The 23,547-nt window shown below is 37.1% G+C and overlaps 3 protein-coding genes and 1 pseudogene across 3 annotated transcripts; 2 read left to right on the plus strand and 2 right to left on the minus strand.

The window, feature by feature from the left end:
• Positions 1–2,333: 2,333 nt before the first annotated feature.
• LOC110754715 (calcium-dependent protein kinase 26) lies at positions 2,334–6,823 on the plus strand. Its single transcript, XM_021955818.2, has 9 exons — positions 2,334–2,658; positions 3,093–3,937; positions 4,277–4,420; positions 4,505–4,657; positions 5,158–5,273; positions 5,515–5,682; positions 5,823–6,047; positions 6,241–6,407; positions 6,588–6,823. The coding sequence occupies exons 2-8, from the start codon at positions 3,166–3,168 to the stop codon at positions 6,373–6,375; spliced, it is 1,713 nt and encodes a 570-aa protein (XP_021811510.1). The 5' UTR covers positions 2,334–2,658; positions 3,093–3,165; the 3' UTR covers positions 6,376–6,407; positions 6,588–6,823.
• A 1,300-nt stretch (positions 6,824–8,123) lies between these two features.
• LOC110754716 (glycerol kinase) lies at positions 8,124–11,005 on the minus strand. The gene is made up of 4 exons (XM_021955819.2): positions 10,453–11,005; positions 9,408–10,051; positions 8,808–9,017; positions 8,124–8,428 (listed from the first exon to the last, which is right to left on the minus strand). The coding sequence occupies exons 1-4, from the start codon at positions 10,685–10,687 to the stop codon at positions 8,384–8,386; spliced, it is 1,134 nt and encodes a 377-aa protein (XP_021811511.2). The 5' UTR covers positions 10,688–11,005; the 3' UTR covers positions 8,124–8,383.
• Positions 11,006–12,892: 1,887 nt separating this feature from the next.
• On the minus strand, positions 12,893–14,061 carry LOC110754707 (uncharacterized). The gene has a single exon (XM_021955807.2). The coding sequence runs from the start codon at positions 13,847–13,849 to the stop codon at positions 13,412–13,414; it is 438 nt and encodes a 145-aa protein (XP_021811499.1). The 5' UTR covers positions 13,850–14,061; the 3' UTR covers positions 12,893–13,411.
• A 2,330-nt stretch (positions 14,062–16,391) lies between these two features.
• Positions 16,392–18,867, plus strand: LOC110744590 (pentatricopeptide repeat-containing protein At4g32430, mitochondrial pseudogene; annotated as a pseudogene).
• The last annotated feature ends 4,680 nt before the right edge of the window (positions 18,868–23,547 follow it).

Consider the following 23,547-nt stretch of genomic DNA (forward strand, 5'->3'; position numbering starts at 1 on the left):
AGAAGTGTAATTTGTGGCAATAGGTTTCGTGGAACCTATAAAAAGCTAAATTGCCAATTACACTTTGTGGAACCTTTCTTGGGTGCAAGGCAAGTGCTATCTGGTCGTGAGTCTTTTGGCTAAAAAGTCTACTACCAACTAGCATGGTCCGATATTTGAGGGCCAAAAGTGAATGCTTTTTGGTAAAAATAAAAAATAAAAAAGAAAAGTATGCCTTTGCTTTCTGCTTTTTTTTTTTTTTTTTTTTTTTTTTTTTTTTTTTTTTTTTTTTTTTTTCGGGGTTATGTTGGAGGAAAGAAACTTCATTGGAGTTCGATCTTCTGGCCTCTGGGTGCCATGAGGGAGTGGGAATCCACCAAAGTGTGCATTTGCTTTGAATTAAGTTTTCCACAGTAAATTGAGATTGTGGATTCTGACGTATGTGAACTTTAGAAAAACAATGTTTATGCTGAAGTGAAGATGCAAACAACCATTGATGTCAATGTTAGCAACTTAGCATCAGTCCTGCACAAGCAAGTTATGATATGAATATGGGCTCATTTGTGAGTAGTTTTGGATAAATTAATAATTATTTTTATGAAAAATCATTTTAAGTGGTTTTAAGTGATTTTCTCCCCATAATCGCTTAAAATCACATAAAATAATTATATGAAAAAGCATATGAGAGGTTTTTTCTCAACGGTTTGTAATTACACACTCTCTAATGGGAAACTAATACTAAGCATACTAGTACTGTAACATGTGAATGCATTAATAGTTCACACAGTCATCCACTCGATCGTGGAAGACTGATGTTAGCATAATCCTAATAGGATTTTGGCTCCTCAACATAGGTTAGATAGAATGTCAAGGTCATGCACACGAGGCAGCTAAGTCAAAGAGTCATATGGCTGCTAGGCTTAATATATATACAGTTTGCGAAGCGATTTTCCCTTTTCATCCTTTCTGGTTGTAGTGAGTTGACTGCAAATTTGTTGAGTGACCCTCTAACGAAATAGAATTGGTCAAGCACATCTGGCACTTATCCATTTGGCTGGATTATCGTGTGGACCACCCCACCTAATTAACTGGTTTTGGATTTCACTTATAGCAGCCAACAAAAGAAAAAAGAAAAGGCTACCTTTCATACATAATAGTAACTTTTTTTGTTTGTTTTTGGAATGGTTGTTTTTACCTTTTCTGTTTTTATTTTGGGTCAGAATTGACTGTTGCTGACCCATAAATGAATGGCAAGCATACCAAGTTTTCTGTGGAGGAACTGTTAAAAGGGCAAATTTATACCAAATCTATCCATATTTATCCATCAAAATGGAAGCTTTTTAACCTCTTTTACAGGGTTCCTAACAATAGTAATTAAGCTCTTATCTAACATCTAGAATAATAGTTTAATTAAGCTCTAAACCTCCTTTTAATAATAAAGAGAAAAAAAATGCTGTTCATTTTTAAGTAAAAGAGTAATGAATTGGTAGAATTTGGCCTTACACAACACACAAAAGGAATTGTCCCATCAGTTTATTTGTACATATAATGATTGCAAAATTATATGCACAAACATTCCTATATTACTGTTTTCTGTTATGAAACTAGGCTATAATCTACAAAAAGATTTGCACAAATCATTTTATTTACTTTTCTTCCCCTCCTTTGTTGTCCGATTTTCTTTTTCAGTTGATATAAGCGATATTCTAGAAGAGAGGAGAAGTCTAACTTAGGATCTCGAATATAGGATAAATGCTCAATTGAAATATGTGCGTCGCATTCACATCTACTGCTCACATAATGTTAAAAACTGTAAGACTTATGTTGCATGCAACGAGTGAATGCAAGTTTTGCCAATTAACTTGTGATGCAGTTTATTAGAGAATCAAACACCGCCTCTGACACAAAAAACTGTGTCTCTAAATTTAGCTGCCAGAGAAACCAGCTCGAACGTTTTGACCAAACAAACCTCTCTACACACCCACCGCCATTCATAGCCACGTGTCATCCACGCACCAATCACACTCACATCGCATTGCCCCATTCTCGGAACGAACCCGACCCATAATCTCGGAACTCACCTTTTTCACCGCGGCTCTACCGGCAGGTCAACATGGTAACTTTTCCATCTTTTTTTTAACCCCTCCCCCCAGTTCCAAGAATACCGTGTGCTCCTTTTATTTTCATTGTTCAGACAAAATAAATCACAAAAGATTAAAATAAATAAATGGACAATTTTTGGATGACATGAAGGCCATTAAAAAAGACGCGTTTTAAAATAGCTGGTATATGGTTTTTATTTAATTAATTGCAAAAATTAAAAATTAAAAATTAAAATAAAAGTGAAGAGAGGAGAGAGAGAGTGAGAGAGTGTGAGAGAGGGGAAGGTTAGAACTTGAGAAGAGAATAGCTGGTCAGCACTCACCTCCGATGTTTCCCAGCAACACCATCCTAAAATAACAACAATCCAAAACAGCCCCTAATTAACAAAAATATAATTTTGGAAGAAACCCATTTTTTCAAAATCATTATAGGTGTAAAGATTATTCCAATCCCAAAGCCTTTTGTTGATTTTGAGATCAAAATCAAATCTTCATAAGCACCTTGTTTATATCCTTGTTCTTCTCCCACCTTGTGTTTAATTCGTTCACACTCCCGTCGTTTCAAGTTTTTCAACTGGTAAAGGCCCCATCTTTCTCTCTCTTTCTCTAAAAAATGTATTTGTTTTCTTGCTTTCTATCTGTCTTTCTGTGTATGAATATCTGAATCTTGGTCTTTTTGGTTTTCTGGTTGATGGGTTGTTTTCTTTCTGTTTAAAGATTTGATCTTTGTGGTTAATTGGTAAGCTCTTGTTGCAATAATCGTATGTATGATATGGATTTATATCATGGAAAAACTAGAGAAAAAGAAAAGGGTCTTTCTTGGGTTGCATGGAAAATTCAATTTCAATGCTTTGCTTGCTTTCTTTTTCATGGTTAATGGATTCATATATGTGGAGCCCATAGGTCTGATCTGCTTATTATGATGATGAACTTTTCTTGGATTTGTTAGCCATGCTTATTGCTTATTTTAACTTTGACTGAATGTGTTATGCACTATTTGTATGCTTCCAGAGCGAATTGATGAGAAACCAATTGGGTGTGGGAAAGTCTGTGAAAAAGTCTTGAGGGGATTTGTGATTGTTTCATGGGCAACACATGCCGTGGATCTTTCAGGGGGAAATATTTTCAGGGCTACAACCAGCCCGAAGACCAATCTGCTTCCATTTCCAAGCCCAACACCTCTTCTGACCATTCGACTTCTGACCACTCCCCATCCAGCTTGAACAACGTTCCCCAAGAATTCTCCAAAGGCAGCCCCAAAACCAAAAACAACCATAACAATAGTAATCCACCCATCATTAGTCCCAGGAAAGACAACACCATGAGGAGATGCATTGATAACCAAAGCTATTATGTGTTGGGTCATAAGACTGCCAACATTCGTGATCTTTACACGTTGGGTCATAAGTTAGGACAGGGACAATTTGGGACTACTTATTTATGCACCGAGATTGCTACGGGCAATCAGTATGCGTGCAAGTCTATCTCCAAGAGGAAGTTGATCTCAAAGGAGGATGTGGACGATGTGAGGAGGGAGATTCAGATAATGCACCATTTGGCTGGTCACAAGAATATTGTGACAATCAAGGGTGCCTACGAGGATTCACTGTATGTTCATATTGTGATGGAGCTTTGTGCTGGCGGTGAGTTGTTTGACCGCATCATCCAGAGGGGACATTACAGTGAGAGGAAGGCAGCTGAGTTGACAAGGATTATTGTTGGGGTTGTTGAAGCTTGCCATTCACTTGGTGTCATGCATAGAGATCTAAAGCCCGAGAACTTCTTGTTGGTTAACAAGGACAATGACTTCTCTCTCAAAGCCATTGATTTTGGACTCTCAGTTTTCTTCAAACCAGGTAAACAAGCAAAAATAAATGTGGTTTCCTTTTTGAATTTTTATTTTTGATGATCTGGAGCATAGTAAATAACTAGTGCACTTCAATAGTATAATTTTAATAGTAAAATGGAACATCTTATGTTATGGGATTTGATTTTCTACACTTGTATATAATTTATGGGTTATATCAAGTTCGTGTGCATTTGAGTAGTTAAACATATGTAGTGCGTATATAGTAATAAGTTCTCTTAACTTCTATTCTGAATTTATTGGTACTGTTTTAAGATAATAATTGAAAAGCTGGAATGCAGTGCAGTGTCACTGTTGTGTCTCTTTAACTCTTTCAACTGTCTTTCAGGTCAAGTTTTCACTGATGTGGTTGGAAGTCCATATTATGTTGCTCCAGAGGTACTCCTCAAGCATTATGGACCAGAAGCAGATGTGTGGACTGCAGGCGTTATTCTGTATATTTTGCTAAGTGGTGTGCCGCCATTTTGGGCAGGTAATGGTGGTTTGGTATTTAGTGTGAAACAGAGGTTACTTCATGTTTTCTATTACTGAAAAGTTTTACTTATTTGGTGTACAGAAACTCAGCAGGGGATATTTGATGCGGTCCTGAAGGGATATATTGACTTCGAGTCAGAGCCATGGCCCTTAATATCTGACAGTGCAAAAGACCTAATCCGGAAAATGCTCTGTTCTCGGCCGTCAGATCGCTTGACTGCTCATGAAGTGCTATGTACGTTTAAACCTTATTTTAGTGCAATAATGTGCATGGTTTAATGTGACCAGAATAGGAAGTTTATTTATTGTTGGTTGTTCTCCTTTTCTTTTTGTTGGATGGATCATGTCATTATTGCTACATGCACAATATTTGCTGCTAACGACATTATGCGAAAAATTTGCTGGATAAAACATTCAGGCCCTTTTAAGTTGAACTCAGCGCATTCAATGTCTAAAGAGAATCAGCTATGTTTTCTTGCGAAAAAATTTAGCTAAAAAGGAATAAACTTTAGAAGTCTGCCTAGAATTAACCATTTAAAGTATATGACGTGGGAGATGTCCTTTCTTTTCGACTTACACCTACTGCTTAGCTTTCCTTGTTAGTGTGAGCTTTTTCAAATTTTAAGAAATGAAGATTTAGAAAGACTGTTGAAGTGTTATTCATCATAATTGCCCAGTGTAAATTGCACACTTTTGCTACTCTCAAGCTTTCAAGTGATGTATTTTCGTTTTCAGGTCACCCTTGGATTTGTGAAAATGGGGTTGCTCCTGATAGAGCACTAGATGCAGCTGTACTTTCTCGTCTCAAACAGTTTTCTGCAATGAACAAGTTAAAAAAGATGGCTTTACGGGTAAGTGCATGCAGGAGACTGAAACATAGTATTACGCATTTTGTGTCAGTTTTGGCATTTCTTAGATGCTTTACTCGTGCAGTTTTTGGCTTTGTATTTGGAATGCGCATTTATAGTTCACACATACGGTCCCTAAAATCTCAGGGCCCACTTTATAGTTCATGTTGACTTTTGGGTTGGCATGCCCCTTAACTGGGCTAGATGCTAGAACTTATTCTCAAGATTTCTAATGTATTATCAGGTAATAGCTGAAAGCCTTTCTGAGGAGGAGATTGCTGGGCTCAAAGAGATGTTCAAGGCAATGGATACTGATAATAGTGGTGCAATCACATTTGATGAACTCAAAGCTGGCTTGCGAAGATACGGCTCTACTATGAAGGATACAGAGATACGTGATCTTATGGATGCAGTAAGATGCTTGTTTCCAAATAGATTGTTTTATAGGCTTACAGACATGTCCAATTCTCAATCTTGTTGTTTATATGCCAAATTCATTACCTTTGACTTTGTTTATGTTTCAAAAAGCTAAGCTGTTTTACTTCTTTCCAGGCTGATGTTGACAACAGTGGGACTATTGATTATGGGGAATTCATAGCTGCTACAGTTCATCTTAACAAACTAGAACGTGAAGAACATTTGGTTGCAGCCTTTCGATACTTTGATAAGGATGGAAGTGGTTATATTACAGTTGATGAGCTCCAGCAAGCTTGTGCAGAACATCACATGACTGACGTTCTTCTTGAAGATATTATAAGAGAAGTTGATCAAGATAATGTAAGTCATTAAAATTTCATGAGGAAAGTGCATATTTCTGCTTTATCAAATAGTTGACCAGAGTGTTTGATTTCTATCAGAATATCTCCTATGGAAATAGTTTAATGGAGAATTATGTTTTGTACCATCTATTTTAAGATTTAGGCTTCTTGCTATAAATGTTACTCAAGCTTCAGTTCTCTCGTGCATGCAGGATGGAAGAATCGACTACGGTGAGTTCGTCGCCATGATGCAAAAAGGCAATGTGAAAGGCAATATGCCAATTGGAAGACGGACTATGAGGAACAGTCTAAATTTGAGCATGAGAGATGCACCAGGAGCTCTTTAGCTTCCAACTAAGCACGTCAGCTTTATGTAAAGGTATAATTTTCTGCATTTTTGTTTTCTCATTTATCTGTTCCACTTCTAAGATATCAGAAGAATTTCAAAAGATTCTTCACTTGTTTCCAGATAACATTTGTAAGGAATATTATTAGTCTTTTAGCCTATGTGGGAGACTATTTTAGACTATTTGTAAGTAATCTTACTTGGTTTTGGCAGGTTGTACAGCAAAGTCAGAAGAGGAGATTTGGTGGTAGAAGTTTGAGAAGCAAATTTTAATTCCTCAACTCCAGTAGATTTCAATAGGCCCCAGAAGATTTGAGTTGTGGAGATCCTGTTTTCATTTTTTTTGTAGTGAAGCCTTTATGTTGCTGTATGACCACAGAACATGTTGTAAGCTTTGTTGACTCCAGAGTGGGAAGTGTTACAACTATTCAAAGATGCTAATTTCTTTTTGGGTGTTTTCCTCTAAAAGATGTTTTGTTGGTGTCATGTGATTGTTGTGAAGGCAAATAACTCCAGGCTCCATCCACCACATGATAAAGCGAAACAGAAAGGAAAAAAAGAAATTACAGCCTTTTTTCTTAATCAAAGAAATTACAGCCTTTTAAACACCGAAAAATAATTGTAATCCTTTTACTTTACTAACAATTCATTAACCTTAATTTTATAGTGCCTTCACTGAGCTTTTAAGAGCAAGTCCACCCCAAAGGGCTAAGGCAAGGCAAGGGCTGCCACTATTCACGTGAATAGTGGCAGTCCTGCCTTTTTTGGTTCCACCCCAAAAGGCTAGGGCAAGGGCAAATACTATTCATTGTATTTTATTTCCTATTTTTTTATACTTTAAACCATTAATTTTGGTTGCCACGTGTCCATAATTTTTTTATACGTTTGTTTTTAATTAAACTTTGTTTTCATTTGCAAATATTTATAATAAATATTCATATTATTTAATGCTTTCTTTATTGAATAAAAGGGAAACAATACAACAATTCTTCATACATACGGAAGGAGAAGAGTTTATATGAAAATTGGTGTGGAAAGTGAATGAAATTGATAGGTATTTATGGAGAAAAAATCCAGAATTTTTTGGTATTTTTTTGATTTTTTTAACCCAAAAAAAAAAATTGATTTGCTTCGCTGACGTCAGCGCCTTCGGGCTGAAGCCCAGTCAAGATCTGCCCTTGGGCTTGCCCGGGCTGGTGGGACCCAGGGCTTGCCCGGGCTGCTTTTCCTGCGCTGGAGGTCCATTTCCTGCTGGGGGGGCCTGTTGCCCTGGCAAAAGGGCATGCGGTGGACTTGCTCTAAAGAAAATGCCAACACCCAACGAGGTCTAGCTCAATGGAAAAGGGATTCCTCATCCTTGTAGTTTAGACTATCGCTTGTACTAAAAATAAAAAAGCCCAATAAATGATGGGTTTTTTTCTAGTTGTGTCATAATGTTGGAACTATGTTGTTACTCCTATCACGTGCATATTTGTCTCATTTGTTGAAGGTGTTCATGTCCATTTAAAGATTTATAATGGCACTGACAAACCCAGATTGGATTCCTTTGGAGCTGTCTGTGGGATTTGTCTGTTCAAACAAACAAATTTGCTGGAATCTAGAGAACAATCCCTGCATTTTGGCAAATGTTCATCCTGTCGGTATTTTTTCTTTCAAAAATCATTTTGTCGGTATTTACAAGCATTAACCTCATATTTGATCAAAACCATGTCAAAAAAATGAGGTACAAAATCCACCAGCAGGCTGCTGTTTCAACTTGCAAACTACATTTCAGAGCATGTGGTATTACTATGAGTTTGAACAAAATAGCACAAGTTTTGTACATGACATTATTGGCCACGTGATGTCGATGGCTTATTGTTGTTATCCATTGCCTAAAATAGATCAAAAAGAAAAAGAAAAAAAAAAAAAGACTCGAAGATACATTTCATATAAAATTCGATATTTGTGTTTGAATTTGCTTGCATTGCGACTGATTGATAATTCATATTGGAGCTCATCCGAAATTTCTATGTGGCCTTCAAAGTTACAGTTTCATATGATACTGAGATATCCTGCAAAAGAAAATGGAATGATGTCAAAATAAGCACACACTGTTTTGTTAGTGACCATGAGAAACTGAAAGATCTGAATTTCAGCTCCGTTTACGTGACCAGACTTAAAACCAAAGAGGGACTGAAACTATCCTGTAAAATCTATTAATTGGAGCACAATATAGATTGACACAGATGAATTTCACCATGGAAGCCACAAATACGGCAGCAGTATCCGAAAATGAATAGACGAAACCGACTATCGGAACCTATTTATTATGATCTAGTCAAATATGTTGGACTGCATCCTTAGCTGGTTTGTTCTCATCATTGGATGCTGAAATTCAAAACAAATAAATATATATGCAGAAAAAGATGTGGTATATGGATGCAAACTTGCCTTCAGCAATGCTGTGCTTGAGAAGGTGCATTTTGATGTGATTGCACGTCCATGATCTAACAGCCATCCCACCTCGCTGTAAGTATCACCATCTTTACATTCTTTTAGCGAACACCACAACTGCTTGGGAAGCAATATCAGACCACTTTCATCTCTTACGGAGTTCTGCTCACTGTTGTCTAAAAGTTCTTGAAAAAAGTTATGTTTATCCTGTTCACATTATATACTAATTAGACCTTGGAGTTACAAGAAATCCAACAAATCAATGAAAGCCTACCAAATGGATTGATATACAATTACGTTGAGGTAATAGCTTCAGAAGAATTCAACACAAGCATAAGTAGACGTTTCTTCCTATGGATCAAAACATGGATGTGATTCCCATAGTGGCAAAAGCAAAGAATGAAGTGAACCTCCGCAGCAAGAAAAATCACAAACTTTTAACCAAACCAAAGAATTATTTGAACCTCTCAAGCATACTTATTGAGCACAATAGTCTAATTACGGCACACAATTATGTTCAGGGATTTGAGATTAATTTGAGCATATCAGTCAAAATATACAAACCAAACCAACAAGAGAAGGATTTTCATAACTCACATTTTCCAAACCATAACCATCAAAATTGGCAAGAGCTCTTGGGCCCTGCCAAGTCCCAACAACTTCTGAAGCTTTCAATGCAGCCGTAGAAGCAAAGGCAGAATCCCGGATAGCACACCCGCCTAATTGATCCCCATTTCTGAATGGTCCATACCACTGCTCACAAAACACTCTTGTATTCTGCAGCATCATCTTCATATTTTCTATACGGATGACCTGAATTATTCTCACACGAGACTCCTTATCTTGAGGGTTAATCAAGCAATACTCCAACTCCAACAACTTATTACCCTTTTCCTCACCTGGCCAGACGGCCACATAGCATCCGCTAGACTGATATGCAAAGGCAGAAACTTCGTTATTCACACCACCAATGTTCTTCTCAATGACGGTGTATCGTGTAGCAGCATCAGCTTCACATCCAACTGTTGGAAGTAGCTCTATATTCTTGTACACAAGAACGGGCTCTTCCGGGTTAGCAAGAGTGGGGCACTGAGTCTGCCAATCGAAAACCTTAACCTCCCACTCCCTGTAAGCTCCAGGTACAACATTCTCAGGAAGTTCAATTGGGCTCCCTTCCTTTGTGAAGTCTGCTCCATAGCCATCCCATTCACCGGACACATTTCTGGCAAATTCGGACCACGCTTGAACAGATAACAAAGATTGATAAAAGAGAAATTGAATTAAATGCATCTTAAATATATCAACTTTAGATTCTAGATTTCACATATATAACATAAAGAATGGCAATTTAACCATCACCATCTCTTATCCAATCCTTTTTCTCTGCTATATATCAAACCAGGTATATAACAACTGACCATTTTAGGTTGGCCGCATGCAAATTGTTTGGAAATTAACCAGAAATTATACAGCGCAAATCCAAATAGCTTCATTTGCTCCAAATATTAAGCCAAGATGAAAACTTTTTGTTGCTATAGATACAATCAGATGCTCTTATTTAAACCAAAAAAGCCAAATCCTAAAAGAAATAATCAGAAGCATCACCATAGCTTTTGACTTAGAGAGCTTAGAATAAACTTACCAGTGGCAGAAGTGGAAGTGGGATTGAAGTTGCGGTCCTCCTGAATTTGGAGTTTAACATCAGAAAGGGTGGTGTTGGTGGAGGACGAGGCAGTGCTTTGCACAATTTGAGTGATTTGGCGACGATTGTGAGGCTGTTGAAATTGAAGGCTTGAAGGCTTTTTAGGAGAAGGCAAAGAAGTGCTTAAGCTCAAAGCTGTGGTGTGGGGGATTATGCTGTTCAAAGCCAATGCCATGAGACTTGGATTTTTCAAATATGCTGTGGGTTATGGTGGCCGTTCTCTGCTCTTATCCTCAGCCACAACAATGAAGCTGGGAAAGAAAAGGACACAGTTGTGGCCTTGTTCTTAGTTGCTTGGCTGCACAAACAAGATGATGGAATATTCTTCTGAATCTTTGGCAGTTAGGAAGCCAGTGAAGAATCAATAGCAACTTTGCGAACGATGTCGTATCATCTGATGTATTTCTGTCATTTTACATTTTGGGCCTCCACAAATTGGGTGGGTTGAGAGGTGAACTCAAGCACAACCCAATATTTTATATATCCCAATAATTATGAGAGGAAATACTTTTTTGCTCAATTGTGAATTTAGACATTGGTTATCGCTTCGCTTGTATGTGTTACAATCTGACAACATAAGTATTTGGCTGGTCATAGAACTTATGAAATGCATTGTTTTGCTTAGGAGGTGATGGTATATTTGCCGAATATGAAAAATACTATTAGATTGTGAGTCACATCAAGTACCAAACAAATAGTGAAAATGACATATTGAATCTTAACTAGAAAATGGACCAAACTCTTTGCCAACCGTATTTTGGTCTCTACTAATTTAGTAATTTTGTTCTCTCGTCTTTTACTATACTAAAATTACAATTGTGATATATTTTAGTAAATTGTTGAACCACATCTATAAACAACATTAGAATCACATATTCGCCATCTACAACTTTGGTTCAAAATAGTGGCGGAGCTAGTAGCTTGTCTTTGAGGGGCTAGTATTGTTGTTTCAAGGTTTTATAGCCTTATATATTTCAATTGATATAGCAGCAGGTGTTTAAGAGTTATTGGCTTTTTCATGAAGCTTGGGGGGCCACGACCACTGCAAGCCTGTATGTGGCTCCGCTCCTGATTGAAAATATAGATTAAGGTTTCTCCAATGCACTAGAAACCCAAAACCCCAAATTGATTTTTATCCCAAACTCAAACCCATATTTAGGTTTCAATATAACTTTTTACTCACATGCATTAGAGCAAAAAGAGAGATGACCTTTATTATATTAGGTTGACATCTCACTTGGGTTAAAAATGTTGTTCACAATGTAGTGCACACATAGTTTATCTTTAGCATTATTCTGACAAGTTTGGATTAAAATTTAACAAAGTTTGGTTTAGTGCTTATTAGTTAGCATGTCTTAAAATATTAGTCCGTCCTAGTTTAGTGCTTATTGATGATTGGCATTTGGCAGCTCACCCATTACCAATTTGACTCTCCAGTAAGTGTCAACTATTTTGTCGGTGCAATCATGGGATCCATGTGGTGTCATGGTTTGGTCAAAACTCAAAAACTAAAACAAATTATTTATTAATTTATTTCTTCCCTTTTTTCTATTATTGGTTTATGTTTGGAAAAAGAATGAGCATCCAAATTTATACACCGACACATTCTACTTGGTTCAGGTGGAAAGCCAAATCTGGTCCTATAATTTTAAGACCCCAAAGTCCTTCAATCATTTTTATTTTTATTTTTATTTCAGAAATTCTGACATGACATGAAAACCCCACCATGCAAAATTAGATACGAGTTCTTGGAGACTAGAACAGAGATGAGGCTTCATGGGGTAATCCTTGTCTGTAAGTGTTTGTTCATATCATGTTTGCTGGCTGGCAATGACATTGGAATTTGGCAATTTGGCAATTTGGCATGCATCACCGACAGTCAAAATTTGTGTTATTGGAATTGAAAAAATAGACTCCATATTTGGCCTTATTGCCTTTTCTTTTAGATACCTTTTTTCTGACCACTTACCCAGAAAACAAAAATAAGTACCTAAAAATTGTGGTCTAGAAATAAAAAGGTCATGGGAACGAGAGGTAAACTCAGACGTTCTAAAATTAAGTCTTTATAATATAAAAAACGTGTGAGATATGTGTGTTTACGCGTTTATATTCTGTAAATTGTCTTTATTATTAAAAAGAAATAACATTTATAAAATAATAATAATAATAATAAAAAAGCAGACTTCACTCTAAAGGCATAGATGGATGATGGATCCCATTGTCATAGATCTACCAATATTGAAATTGACTTTGTATCACAAAAATCCCAAGTATCTTGAATCTTAATGCATAAGATTGAGAGCTGAGCTGGTTCTTCTCATATACATTGTAATAGTCATTGAGGGATTGAATTAAGGAAGACATCAAGGAAGAAGAAAGAGGAGCTAATTATAAATATTTCATTACTAGCAATTAGCTAACACATAAAGAGCCACTTATACAAATAATGGAACCTGCAAAAAAAAATTGCTTTCAATTAAAAAAATAAAATAATAACAACCATATTGGAGTATTTACTAATCAATAAATTGCTCTCTCTCTCTCTCTCTCTCTCTCTTTCTCTAACCATCCCATGAACCCCTGGTAAATGATGAGCAGCAAGCAAACCCTGCAATTCCCATTGTTGATTGTTGGAATATTAGTGCCCCAATCACCTCAATTTGCCACAAATTGCAGAGAAATCTGACCACCATTAATGAACCACCTTCTTCCACAGCAAGCCCACATGACAGATAATAGAACAACAACAACAGCAACAACAACATGAACCTATCTAATTACAATGGTATAATGATCTTCATGCAGGAACATGAACAAGAACATTAACAAGTACACTTCTGATCCATAAAGGCCCGACCTTTGTTGATTAATTTCACAAACCAACACTTACCCATAAATCTCAGCCAAGCATTTTCTTGGTTTTGGTTCTCCCGTCATCAAAATTGTACCTATAAGTTTGAGGAAGGCTGCCCACATCAGAGCCCACGAGCCTCTTGAGCTCTGACCTGACCTTGTAGAACACATGCCTCCAGCTTCCTCTGTTGTCAGAGCCAAGAACTTTAGTCTCCTCCTCGTTCATCTCCAGATCTTGAGCAAAGATGGGTTTTCTGGAGAGGATCCAAGTCCAGCCCCAGAGCCACCATTTTCTTATGGACCCTCCTGCATACTCTCCCATGGCGGAAACCGATTTGGATCTGCTCAAGGCCCATGATGTTGCAGGGGTTGAGATGGGCTGGAGCTTGAGGGAGAGAGAAGAGAGCCTCCTGCGCAGGCCTGGCTGCTCTGTTAATGGATCTTGAAGGCCTTGTGAGACTGGGAGTGATTGGCTTGCGGGCATGGTTGCAAAATCTGAAGCAAGATGCTGTTGCTGTTGGCTCTGTTTTGAAAGCTCTGCAAAATTTGAGCTGAAAAAGAAAACAGAGGAAAACAGAGAGGAGAATGATGAAATGTGTATTTTGGGTTTTGCAGTTGTGTTTTTGTTTTGTTTTTAGAAGGAGGTGGTGAGGTGAAATGTAGCGTTCACAGCTTCATCACAGGCTGTTCTTATTCGTGTTGTGGGGGGCCCTGTGAGGTGGTGGGGTCCATGGAGTTCTAATTATCTGCATTTACAGCATTTTCTCCTCTGTGATGGGTGACAGGGTGTGAAGTTTCTCATCATCATTTAGAATTTATTATACTTTTCGCGATAATTTGAGGTCTTAATTTGGTTTTGAGTCCAAAAAAGTAAACAAGAAGTTCTTAATTTGGGTGATGATTAGGAGATTTTTTTCAATTTAGCTGGAGGCAATCACGTCTACTTCTTCAAATTAGGCTTGTTTCTGGGTCCATGTAAATTCATTCATTTACCATAAAAAAGGGTTTTGCAAATATAGTGAGTATTTATTTACAGCTGGTCGAGAATAAGTGTCAACTAACTCCTTTAATTAGATGCAAAGGGATAAAACTATTTGTATTATATTTACTAATACGTGTTCTAATATCGTATTTTATAAAAGGGAGAATTCATCTATTTAACTTATCACAAATATATATTGTCTTTGTGTTCTCGCAGTCATGTGAGCAGAAACTTGAGACCTACTCTTATTGAGCGAAGACAACTACTACTAAATCGAAAACTAGCTAATAATAGTTTACTATAATTTGAATGAATTCACAACATTACATTTACATGACACATTGTGTTATGGTTCAACAATATATTGATGGGTTGTGGCATACCAATCATTGTGATGATGCAGTCATCATTGTTAAATCTTAATATACATCGACATCTTAGGTTACTACAAAAGATATGAGCCAATTTTTGGCCTGTGATGGTAGGTTGATATTAAAAAATTGAAAGGAAGAGAATCACGATAACTTGGGATTGGGAGAGTAGGGAAGGAGGCAGAAAGAGCGATTTCTCACTTTGGCCCAGAAAACGTGGGGAGAAGGTATCCAAGTGCGTAGTATAGGGAGGAGCCAGAGTGTGAATGCAGGGACCACCCTTGAGTTGTCGGTTGTAAAGTCTGGATCTGCTGCTCATAAAAAAAGGTTAATTGTTTTATTAGTCCCTGAATTTAGACTCGATTTGCTTTTGAGTCCCTCAATTTCCAAAATCGATTCTGTGGTTCTTTAACTTCACTTTCGTTAGGACAAATGGTCCTGCTGTCAATTTTGTTAACTTTTTCTGTTAAATGCAGGGGCAAAATGGTATTTTTATATTAAAACAAAAAATAAAAAATAAAAAATCATATTTTTAAAATAACAATAAAAGAAAATCAAATAAAAAACCAACAAAAGAAAAAATCCAAGTTTTGGGGGAGTAGAAATCGGGATAGAGGGGGAGAGAGAGAGTTTAATTTTAATTTTTTAGTTTTTTAATTTTATTATTCATATTTTAATCAATTTAATATAAAAATACCATTTTGCCCCCTGCAATTAACAAAAATGTAGTATACCTATGTGCCCTTTTGATGTATGATAGTATCTCTTTACAAATCGAAGATGACTTGAGAACTTCTAGGCGTGGAAGCATTGATGCCTTCACTACAAGGTCATGAGTGATTCAACTTCTAGGTAACTTTATATTTCTCTTTATTAGAATTGTGGGCTGTGATTGCCGGTATTAATGTATGATTGGATGCAGCTTGCTTCTTTATCAAACTGACATCCTCATGAAAGGTTGGATCTCCTACACTTGCGAGATACAAGATAGGTATTGCACTTTTCTCCCCTCTTAACATTGGGAATTTTAGGTGCACGTGGGTATAGTATATGTAAGAATGAGATGCTACTTCTCATCTAACACGTTGTTTGAAATCTCATTTAGAATAGTTCGTATATATATCAATGCCATATGACCTCAGATAACTTCAATTTATTTCAAAACTCTTCTCTTCGTTGTCTCATTAGACTGTTTTGTATCCAATTTTTCATCTGCAGAGAGTACAACGCGAATTGATATATCTCATAGCAGAAGAGCAAGGTTGTCAAGTGCAATGAGAAAAAGATTGTCATTGGGTTTAGTTCATAATTATGATGGATACATTTTAGAAAGTAAATTCTTACACAAGCAATTTTACACTATGAGATACAAGATTCCTTTATCCCCAAAATGTTGACGGATCTCTATTTTTTGTTGTTGTATTTATGGGTTTAACCCGTATTATTTCTTATAAATAAAATACATTTTTTATTCTTGCCTAATGGACTAATAGCTAGAACTCATTAGAATGGGAAGTGTCAGAAAGAATTTAAATTCTCATTCCCCAATATCACTGGTATAAAAAAGAATAATTGAAGAAATAACTCTATCCTAATTAGCTAAAGTGGTATTTTAAAATAACATGACAAAATTGTATATTTAAATAGTATAGCCGTGCGGCTATACTATTTAAATGTATTATTTTAACGGTATGGCCGTGCGGCTATACTCTTCGAATATATTCGAATATTTTAAAGGTATAGACGCGCGGCTATACTATTTAAATATATTATTTTCAATGTATAGCCGTGCGGCTATACCCTTTGAATATATTCGAATTTTTTTTTCTTTCGTTTCAGCTGCTGCGTTGATTCAAATGTCATCCAGCGATTGAAATCTCCACGAAGATAACAACTCTGATGCTATAAGGGAGTTAGGCGGCCTGGGCGGGTCTAGGCGGGGCCTAGGCGGTTCTAGGCGGTGCTGGTGGGTCTAGGCGGCGCCTAGCGGCCTGGGCGGGTCTGGCCGCTTCCTTTTTGTTCCAAATGAAGACAGACGAAGCTTGCACTTGCAGACGAATGTGGTGCGCGAGTGAAATGAAGAGACAATGAAATAAACTAGATGAAGTTACCGTTACCCTTAGAGCCCTTGCTATCAAGGCCTGTTAAGGGGACCCCAAACCCGGATGCCAAATTCACGGGTTTGCAGTTTCTTCTGGGTTTGCTTCGTATACTACGGTTTCAAATTCTTTGATGAGTATGTACACCAAAGCTGGACAGTTTGATGGTCCCTTACTTATCTTTGAGACTATGTGCTATACTGATATAGTTTCTTGGAATACTATTCTTTCGGGGTTTCGAACAAGTGAGGGTGCATTGAATTTTTCTCTTAGAATGAATTTTAATGGAGTTGTTTTTGATCCAGTGACTTATACTACGATTCTTGCTTTTTGTGCGGATCATGAAGATTTTCTATTTGGATTACAACTGCATTCTCTTATATTTAAGTCTGGTTTAGATGGTGAAGTTTTTGTTGGAAATGCACTTATAAGTATGTATTCGAGGTACAGGCGGTTAATAGAAGCTAGGAATGTGTTTGATGAAATGGCGAATGAGGATCTGGTTTCATGGAATGCAATACTATCAGGTTACTCTCAAGAGGGAAATCATGGATTGAGATGGTGGGAGAAGGGATGGGGTTAGATCATGTCTCATTTACTAGTGCAGTTTTAGCTTGCGGTCATGAAATGAATTTAGAACTTGGGAAACAGATACATGGCTTGACAATTAAATCAGGATATGGAAGTCATGTTTCAGTTTGTAATGTATTGATCTCGACATATTCAAAGTGTGAGGTTACTGGAGATGCAAAATTAGTCTTTCAGTACATGAATGATCGCAACGTAGTGTCTTGGACAACTATGATTTCAATAGACGAAGAAGATGCCATCTCTCTGTTTAATGAGATGAGATTGGATGGAGTATATCCAAATGATGTTACATTTGTTGGACTAATCCATGCTATATCAATTAGGAAGTTGGTGGAGGAAGGCGAAATGATTCATGGGTTTTGCATAAAGACTGGCTTTTTATCAAAGCATAATGTTTGCAACAGCTTGGGTATGCTAAGTTTGAGTCCATGCATGACTCCATCAAAGTTTTTGAGGAGTTAAACTGCAGAGAAATCATATCGTGGAATGCTTTGATTTCAGGGTATGCTCAGAACGGGCTGTGTCAATATGCACTAAAAACACTCTTGGTAGCAACTATGGAGTCGAAGCCAAACAATTACACATTTGGTAGTGTCTTGAGTGCAATTGGTGAAGCTCAGGATATTTCTCTGAAATATGGCCAATGATGCCACTCTTCCTTGATCAAAGTTGGATTAGTGACTGGCCCAATTATCGCAGGTGCTCTTCTTGATATGTACGCAAAGCGAGGAAGCATTTGCGAGAACAAAAGAGTTTTCAGTGAGACGCCTCATAAAAGTCAGTTTGCTTGGACTGCAACAATATCTGCATATGTTGGGCATGGAGACTATGACTCAGTGATAGAATTGTTCAAGGAGATGGAGAGAGAAGGGGTAAGACCTGATTCAGTCGCATTTCTTTCTATACTAGCAGCATGCAGCAGAAATGGAATGGTGGAGATGGGCCGTCTCCTCTTTCATTCAATGGTGAAAGACTATCATATTGAACCATCTCCTCAACATTATTCAAGTATGGTGGACATGTTGGGACGTGCAGGGAAATTGGAGGAAGCAGAGGAATTGATGAGTCAGATCCCGGGACAGCGAGGGTTTTCGTTGTTGCAAAGCCTGCTTGGGGCTTGCAGGATCCATGGGAATGTGGAGATGGCGGAGAGAGTAGCCGATACATTGATGAGATTGGAACCAATGGAATTGGGTTCTTTTGTGTTGATGTCCAACTTGTATGCTGAGAAAGGGGACTGGGAAATGGTAGCAAAAGTTGGGAAATGAATGAGAGATAAAAGAGTGAGAAAGGAAGTGGGATATAGTTGGGTGGATACTGGTGATGCTGATGGTTCCCTTTATCTGTATGGGTTTTCGTCAGGTGATACATCCCACCCACGCAGTCTGGGGAGATATGTAGAATGGCAAAATGTCTAGGATTAGAGATGAATATTTTGAGAGAGAACATGTGCATGTAAAACTTCAAAATCACTGAAAATGAGCTCCTTCTCAAGGCCCTCACTTTGAAGGCTTGAATCTGTACATGTAAAACTTCAAAAGTGACTCATGATTGTTAAGAAGTTCTATAGCCAAATGTCAAAATAAAAAATAAAAAAAGGAAATTCATCTTGAGGTAATTCAAAAATGGAAAAATGTGGTCGGCAGGATTCGAACCTATATTACTACTTCCTGTTCACATTGTTGAAAAGCCAACTTTCAGAGATGAAACTTACAAGACAACAATAAAATAGTTATTATTTAAATTTTGCAGCCAGTGCGTTTTTTAGTTAGATTATCCCCAAAATGTTTTTCTGAAGAGGACAAGAGTTAGAACTTGGTAGTTGTTCTAACACTACAAGTTCATCGCAAAACTATTTGATAAAATGCTCTAGCCACCGCTACTTGGTCTACTCAAGGTCCAAAACCTTTGTATGGTAATGCCAAAATTGAGGATGTTATGAAGTTGCATCTTTGAATTTTACAAGGTTGCTAAAAATCTTGTAACAGGTAATGTGTAGAAGGGTGCTAACAATCGTAAAATTAATTGGCAAGAAGAGTTGCCACAAATAAAAATCTTGTGATTGGTAATGTGTAGAAAGGTCCAAAACCTTTGGATTGGATTCCTATTTTTTGTTGTTGCATTTATGGGTTTCACCCGTATTATTTCTTATAAATAAAATCCATTTTTAATTCTTGCCTAATGGGCTAATAGTTGGAAATCATTAGAATGGGAGGTATCGGAAAGAACTTAAATTCTCATTCCCCAATATCACTAGTATAAAAAAAATAATTGAAGAAATAACTCTATCCTAATTAGCTAAAGTGGTATTTTAGCCCTAAACCCTAAAATATCATGACAAAATTGTATATTTAAATAGTATAGCCGGGCGGCTGTACTATTTAAAAGGGATAGCCGTGCGGCTATGCTCTTTGAATATATTCGAATATTTAAAGGTATAGCCGATCGGCTATACGCTTTAAATATATTCGCAGCCGCAGCCACGTCGCTTCTCTATGATCTCTTCCAAGTTTCAAAGACTCTCTCTCTCAACTCAAGCTGCTATTTTTTTTTCTTTCGTTTCGGCTGCTACGTTGATTGGATTCGACTCTCTCTATGAAAACCATCAAATGCCATTCAGCTATTGAAATCTCCACTAAGATAACAACTCTGCTGCTATAAGGGAGTTAGGCGGCGCCTAGGCAGCCTGGGCGGATCTAGGCGGCGCCTAGGCGGCCTGGGCGGTTCTAGGCGGCCTGGGTGGGTCTAGGAGGCCTGGGCGGGCTTTTTTTTTTTCCAAGTGAAGACAGACAAAGCTTGCACTCGCAGAGGAATGTGGTGCGCGAGTGAAATGAAGAGATAGAGAAACGAACACGAAGCTTGCACTCAGTCCAATCTTCAAAATTCAAATACTCGGTCTTGAGCCTCTCTCTCAACTCAAGCTTGGATCTTTTTTCTTCGGTTTCGGCTGCTGTTTTGATTTGATATTTTTTGGTGCTTTTCTGTTATTGAAGTTGGCAACGTCAGATGAACATCCAAGGCAGTTTCTTAGTGTGCCAGAAGAAGCCCAGCAGATGGTTCTTCAACCTGGGGCACACATTGCAGTTTGGCATTGGATTACACCATGCCGGTGTGAATGACAAAGATGGATCTCTGGTGATGTGGACGACTACATTTCGGTGAGTGTGCGTTTGTGCTGTGGTTTCTCTTGTTTGGTTGCTGAGAAAATGTTGGGAAACCAGGAAGAAATTGAGTAATTTGTTTACTGGAATTATGTTTATTTAACAAAACATAGATATTAAGTATATATTGTTTAATACCAGCTGGCTGGCTATTGTATTTGGTGTTGTGAAATTCTAAAATGTTATATTATTTTATCTTTTGTGTGGTATTCTGTCGCAATCCTCTTCAGGAATGTTTTCAGAATTTAGAGAGAATACAAGCTAATTTCACAGGGAGAAGAAGCCATAGAAGCATAACGCAGTGATGACTTTGATTGCACACTATGCTTGAAATTACTATACGAACCCGTCACAACTGCCTATTTCAGTCAATGGATCGTGGTGAGTGTTTTTCTGTTACTGATTCTATTTAATTGAGTTAGTTTATATCTTCTAATCCCTTTTTAGTCCTTGACTTGTGTTAATTTTCGTACGTAACAAATGTCCTTTGTGCCCAACAATTCTTTTCATTACTCCTAGAACATGTGCTTATAATAATTAAATGAGATGCTTGTATTATTTGATCACAATTGTTGCTTTATGGTTTTCTATACCTATGCTGTTTGTAATGGACGTGGCTGCGCATCCCCCAGGAGTTCCACCTATTATAAATTGAGTCTGGCATTCTCACTTTTACAGAGTATAACAATTAGTGGGTTTGTGGTTTCTAGATTTTGGAAAGAAAAAAAAATTCCAAGTAATATGAAATTACTAATCTATAAATATGAATTTAGGAAATCATTTTGGTGGGGCCATTCAAACTTTTATTTCCATCATGCATTCAATGCTATGCATATATTTTAGGTTTGCCAACATAATATGCGCTTTCTAATTTTTTGTGCATAATTAGTGTTATAGCTTTCAGAGTTTACCAAGATTGTTTGCTTCAGTTCTGACACCTTCAATATCTTCTTTTTGTCTTTCCCATTGGGACATTTAATGACATTACACAAAAGAAATTCCCAGAGGGATTGCCGAAAGGAAGTTGGGGAATGATACAATGACAAACTTTGGTGTTGATTTGATGCCAGTCTTTGTAATGGATGGTGTCCTCCCATTTCAGAAGTTTCCGCTACCCATTTTTGAACCTCGGTATAGACTTATGGTAAGTTGGTTAGCAGTTTGTATTTTTCACATATGACATTCATAAAATATTTAAACGTAGAAGTGCATTTGCTGCAAAATAACTAAGTTGAAAATGTTATCTGGCAAGTTTTGTATGCCTACTTGGTACTTTTCTACTGTCCATGTGATCCATGTGTTTTGTTGTTTTTGTTGAATATTCATAGATTTTTGCTTGTACCTTGCCACTTAAACAATGGGTAAGGAGTATAATGGAAGGCAACTGTCGGATGGGAATGGTAGATTACTGTCACTGGTCCTTTTCTTTCCCTTTTATAACTTTCTTAAGGTATATAAAGTTTGATCTAAAGTATAAGTTTCACTGATTGTGGCTTGTTTTTTTTATTTATTTTTTTTTAAAACTTTTTTTAATAAATAAATTGGTCACACATTTTTCTAGATGCAAAGTTGCGTAGTTTTCAACTTCAATTGGCAAAACTTGAGATACAGTAATCAGAGCTTAAAGTGTTGTGGATGAGGCATCTTATTTTACATGTGACATGTGACCTAATGGAATTTGGTTGTAAATTTTCAAATGTATTATAGTTGTCACTGAATTAAGTCTATAATGTCATTGCTAAAAGGCCCTGTAGCTAATGTATTAATAGCCTGAAGTGTAACATGCATCACTGTAGGAAGATGCAGGACAAAGTCCTTCCATGTTTTTCCCCCTCATATTGGTTGTGCCTATATGTTTTAACTTCAATACCTGTCCAATTGCAGAAATTGACAAATAATGCAGCAGAAATTGACAGATAGTGCAGCAGAGTATGCTCGGTTATGGATAGGGCGGGGTAAAAGAGCAGCACGTCAAGGTAAAATGCTCATGAATGACATCAATTGAATGAACTCGGAATTTACCTTCTTTTTTGTATTTTTTTTTAATGGGTTATCTCCATAAGTTAAATCTCTTAGTCCTCTATAATAGGTATATGGATGACCTTTAAGAATATCCTGAATCATATTTTCCATTATTTTGGGTGAATATTACTGCCTGATTGAGATTGCATGTTTCAATTTGGTGGTCAATTGTAATGGTTGGAAATGAAAGATTAGTTTTATTAGGTTAAACCTTTTGTTCCACTGAAATGTCTGTCATATTCAGATTTCATCTTTAGGAAGCTTCTGCTTGGAACATTTGGGGAGGATCTTTATCTCTAGATCAACATATCTTATTTATATGCAATGCCAGTGTACATAAGAATGGTTTCTTCCTCTATTCTTGTGTTCAGTATACCTATGTGCGGTTGTGCCCTTTTGATGTATGATAGTATCTCTTTACATATAGAAGACGGCTTGAGAGACTTCTCGGCGTGGAAGCGCTGATGCCTTCACTACAAGATCCTAAGCGTTTCAACTTCTAGGTAACTTTATATTTCTCTTTATTAAAATTGAGTATATTGTGGGCTGTGATTGCCGGTATTAATGTATGATTGGATGCAACTTGTTTCTTTATCAAACCGGCATCCTCATGAAAGGTTGGATCTCCTGCGCTTGCGAGATACAAGAGAGGTATTGCACTTTTCTCCCCTCTTAACATTGGGAATTTCAGGTGCACGTGGGTATAGTATATGTAAGAATGAGATGCTACTTCTCATCTAACACATTGTCTGAAATCTCATTTAGAATAGTTCGTATATATATCAATTCCATATGACCTCGGATACCTTCAGTTTATTTCAAAACTCTTCTCTTCATTGTCTCATTAGACTGTTTTGTATCCAATTTTTCATCTGCAGAGAATACAACGCAAACTGAGATATCTCATAGCAGAAGAGCAGGGTTGTCAAGTGCAATGAGAAAAATGATGTGATTGG

The sequence above is a fragment of the Prunus avium genome, chromosome 8 (assembly GCF_965620075.1).
Source record: "Prunus avium chromosome 8, drPruAviu1.hap1.1, whole genome shotgun sequence".
NCBI classification, from domain to species: Eukaryota; Viridiplantae; Streptophyta; class Magnoliopsida; order Rosales; family Rosaceae; genus Prunus; species Prunus avium.